Consider the following 4,760-nt stretch of genomic DNA (forward strand, 5'->3'; position numbering starts at 1 on the left):
CTCCAAAGAAGGAGCGCCAGCGTAGCTGAGAGTTCAACTGAGATAGACGGGTGCAATCGCCTCAATTGACCAAACCAAACCAGTGTTTTAAAGTCGTTGTAGTATGCGGTGGTTAAGCTCATGATGAAACGCTGAGAGTTCAACGGGAAGGGAAATTGGGAGGGCAGTTGAACTCTCAGCTACGCTGGCGCTCCTTCTTTGGAGTAGAATTACAATCAAACTTCAAACTTGGTAAGTTTTCGTTTAATTTATAAATTCTACTCCAATAGGAGCGCCTTAGCTTCGCCTCGAGTTAAACTGAGATTTTAAAGTTCAGCATGAGCTAAACCAACACTAATGACCAATAATAGCCCTATCCAATAAAAAGAGGCCGCTGTACAAAATTTCATTTATAGTAAAATAATTCAAATATAACAGAATGCGATGAGTGACTTCAAAAAACAGATAACCGTTTTTCACTTTCAATTGGTTTATTATAAAACCTTGCAAACGTTTTAGCATTTGTCCAGCCTACATATCTTATGATTTGGTCAACATCAACTCCTCTTGCTTTAAGGTGGGACGTTGAGGCAGACCGTGTGCTATGAGCACCGTAAACACTGGTATCTATACCTGCAAGAAATAATACTTCTTTTATCCATCTAGAAATAGATGACTTGGACGCAGCGGTATAAGGCTTACGATATGTAAGAAAAAGTGCGTCGTCTCTATTCAGGTATGACGTCATTCTAATATACCTAGCTAAGTGCGTCACCGGACAAAGGGACGACTCTTGAAAAGGTCGAAATTTAACTACTGATTTGTGGTTTCCCGGTTTCGTTGTTTTTAATAGCACATTAATTTGAAAATCAAAACTTCCATCGTCATTATTTATTATATTATTAAGTGACAAACTGGCCAACAACTGAACTCTTTCACAAGCCGATAGAATCAATAAAACCGCTAATTTTTGTGTTAGTGTCTTTAATTTAAGGTTTTCGATATCCCAAACTGGCAATCTAAATAGATCGAATACACATTTTACATCCCAAATACTAGAAATCTTGGGTAGGCTAGGCCTTCTATTAAAGACACCTCTCATGAATTTCTTAGTGATGTGATTACTGCCTAACTGAAGGCTTGGTAAAATTGCGGATAAAGCACTCTTCGCAGTATTAATAGCACTGTATCCAACACCTGAGTAAAACAGTTCCGTAAGAAAGGTCAAAGTCTCCGGTACAGTTGCCTCCAAGGCCTGGATTGTGTTTCTTCCACAAAAGTCGATCCATTTTTCAATGTAAACCCTGTACTGACGCTTAGTTGAATCCCGCCATCCATCCATGATAATATCGACTGTGGAAGGAGAATATCCTTGGTGGTGAAGCCCTTGCCGGAGACGACACAAGCCGCTAGGCGTAACGTTTTGGACAATGGATGGTGTAAGGTCGGTTTCTGTGGAAGAGACAAAGTAAAAGTATCATTTGGTAAAAGTATAGGACTTCCTATTAAGAGCTTTAATAGTAAGTGATACCAAACTTGTGTGGTCCAGTTTGGGAAAATCAAAATACCAGTTGCCTGATCTGTCTCTACCTTCTGAAGGGTCCTCAGAAGTAAGCTAAATGGGGGAAAAGCATAAAAGAAATGAGGCTCCCAACTCATTGCAAATGCATCTACGAAAAAACATTCTGGATCTGGTTTCCAAGAAACAAATGGTTTAATCTGAAAATTTAATCTGGTTGCAAACAGATCAATATCTATCGACTGACATACCAACGAATTCAAAATAACGAATATTCTAGAATTCAATTTCCATTCTTTTTCATTATCAAATTTTCGAGATGCTTTATCCGCGATATTAGCAACTCCTGGCACATGCTCTGCAGATATCCACCCTTTATCCTGCAATACTAACTGCCAGATCCTATTTGCGAAATAGTTACACAATTGAGATTTTGTTCCTCCCATTTTATTTATATAAGCTACTGTGGTTATATTATCTGAACGCAGCCTGACATGAATGCCCTTAATATCCTGAGCAAAACACTTTAATCCCAGATAAACGGCCTTCGTTTCTAAAACATTGATGTCAAATCCCTTCTCTTCTGAGGACCATTCGCCTGTGGCTGTTTTCATGGAATATTCATCCACGAGTGCCCAGCCTAATTTGGATGCATCACTACACAAATATCTGTCAATTGACCTAGGTTCAATTGCTTTAGACGCATGGTTGGCAATGTTCAACCACCAATGCAATTCGGAAATTACATCGGATGTTAAAGTTAGCCTAGCCGCAAAATCACCCTTCGCGTGCTTTAGTGCTTGAATTTTCAATGATTCCGCTTTCCGGTAATATAAAGGCCCTAATTCCACTGCTGGGAAGGTTGAAACAAGAACACCTAGAATTTCGGCCAAATTTTGAATCGTAGTCGATTTTTGACGGAGAACTTTTGAAACTGAATCTAGAACCTTTTCAATTTTTCTTTCCGGCAGGGAAATACACATTAATCGCGAATCTAATAAAAAACCCAGAAATTCTATTCTTTGACTTGGAATGAGAACTGACTTCCCCGGGTGAATTACAAACCCCAGCTCTGACAGTAATTTCACTGTTTCATAGACATTGTTTTGACATTCTAAAACTGACCTTCCCAGAAGAAGGGTATCGTCTAGATAAACAATTGACATATAACCTTTTCGTCGAAGAAGGGAGAAAACGGGTTTCATAAGTTTCGTGAGAACCCTTGGGGCAGATGATAAGCCGTTTGGCATACATGTGAAAGCATAATAACAATCTACTTCAAAACAAAGCCATAATTGATACTCAAAATCAACAGGGCATGAATAATAAAAGTCAACAAGGTCAACAGAGGCCATATAACAATTTTTTGTCATTAAAAGAACCGCAGACTGAACACTTTCCATTTTAAAATGGTAATATTTAATACTTTCGTTTAATTTTTTAAGATTCAAAATAAACCGAGAAGACCGATCTTTCTTTGGGACCGTAAAAACGGGAGAAACACAAAGTATTCCTTTTATTCTGAACTCGGGTACTTTAATAATAACTCCTTTATGCAATAAAATATAAACTTCTTTTCGTATAGCCTGCATTTCTTCAGGCGTAAAACTTTTGTTTTTTGTTACCAAAGCTTTTAATGGTCTTTTCTCGAATTCAATCTTATAGCCTGAAGCCACAATATTCAAAATATTCAAATCACTTGTTATTAATTGCCATATTGAGATAAACTTACTAATTCTCCCTGCTTTAAAATTATCAACCAAATGTTTGGACTGCCTATTGAAATTTACAACAAAATCATAAAACTCAAGGTCAGGGTATGTTAAATGGTACATACCACCTATTTGCGATCCCTTTTCTGAAAGTTCTGGAATTTCGACCTCTCCTGACGGTCCTGGTTCTGCTTTTTTCGATAGAATGGACGGGGAGCCTCGTTCTGCCATCGGCGATAACGGTAGGCCCCCCCCCTTGCACGTTTTTTGGTCTTCCAAATGATTTTTTCAAATCCGCCACGGATTTGGCTTTGGACGTTGTAGTTGCAACATCTTTGCCAAAAAGAAACTCCGTGACTTTGACTTCGGGAGCGCATAAAGCGGATGCCACCATGGGATCTGGGCTCAACTCGAATTTCATCGCATGGCGTCTTTTTAGACTTAAATCATAATTGGTGAGGCCAAGCATGTGAACTGCATCTGTTAGGTTTTTAACAACCTTTTCTTTGATATGCTCATTTTCGAGCTCAAGAACATCATTTACTGCCTCTAAAACACAAAAGGTTGAGTGAACAATTGTCCGCTGCACTTGAAGTGCCTTAGCATCCCTCTGTTTAGCACGTGCTGAGAGAGTGGCCCAAATCTCACTATTCACCTTGGGAACAACAATTTTATCTGTATTCGCAGGCCTAGGGTGGCGCTCAAATAAATCTTTTAGCTTCCCTATTTCCAAAGGCTCGGAGAAAGCTCTATTTGCAACTTTGGCAAGTTTTTTATGGATCTTGGGACCCTCTTTGTTACCAGAACGTTCCTCAGAAATCTTTTTGAATAGAGAGTCATTTGACGTGTTTTCTTTTAATCTTTTACCTTTTCGCTTTTCCGGAGAAGCCTTCCGCTTTTTTTCATGGATTTTTACGGGGCTCACAGAGCCAGTTCTTATGGTTCTAGAACCTATTTGTGGGCTCCGAGAGCTAGATTTGTCATTCCTAGAACTAATTTGAGGGCTCCGAGAGCCATATCGAGCATGAGTTTGAAACTCTGGGCTCCGAGAGCCACTATTTGTTCTATGATCACTATCACTCTCACTTGAGAGTATTCTGCGACGCGAATGAGCTTTATTTCGCCTTCCACGTTCATAATCTTCATCAACTAAACTGTCCAATAGTCCAATCACTATTTCACTGTCACTCATTATTTAATTTGGTCTGAATCAAAGCGAATGCGAACGTCAACTGGTTTGGTTTGGTCAATTGAGGCGAAAGCACCCGTCTATCTCAGTTTAACTCGAGGCGAAGCTAAGGCGCTCCTATTGGAGTAGAATAGATATCAATAGTAGATAGAACAGTGAAAGTTTGATTCTAGCTAGTATATCTACTATTTCTATGAGTCATATGCAAGACGTCATTTTAGAAAAGACTTTTTCACTATTCAATAAATAGATATCAATAGTAGATAGAACAGTGAAAGTTTGATTCTAGCTAGTCTATCTACTATTTCTATGAGTCATATGCAAGACGTCATTTTAGAAAAGACTTTTTCACTATTCAATA

The 4,760-nt window shown here is 38.8% G+C and overlaps 1 protein-coding gene across 2 annotated transcripts; it reads right to left on the reverse strand.

The window, feature by feature from the left end:
• Positions 1–30: 30 nt before the first annotated feature.
• On the reverse strand, positions 31–4,460 carry LOC136043572 (uncharacterized). 2 transcript variants are annotated; one of them, XM_065728484.1, is made up of 2 exons: positions 3,336–4,460; positions 31–612 (listed from the first exon to the last, which is right to left on the reverse strand). In XM_065728484.1, the coding sequence occupies exons 1-2, from the start codon at positions 4,400–4,402 to the stop codon at positions 582–584; spliced, it is 1,098 nt and encodes a 365-aa protein (XP_065584556.1). In that variant the 5' UTR covers positions 4,403–4,460; the 3' UTR covers positions 31–581. The 2 variants fall into 2 exon arrangements, with proteins under 2 accessions (XP_065584556.1, XP_065584557.1); XM_065728485.1 differs by having other exon boundaries at positions 387–1,431.
• Positions 4,461–4,760: the final 300 nt, after the last annotated feature.

The sequence above is a fragment of the Artemia franciscana genome, unplaced genomic scaffold (genome assembly GCF_032884065.1).
Source record: "Artemia franciscana unplaced genomic scaffold, ASM3288406v1 Scaffold_7291, whole genome shotgun sequence".
In the NCBI taxonomy this organism is placed as follows: Eukaryota; Metazoa; Arthropoda; class Branchiopoda; order Anostraca; family Artemiidae; genus Artemia; species Artemia franciscana.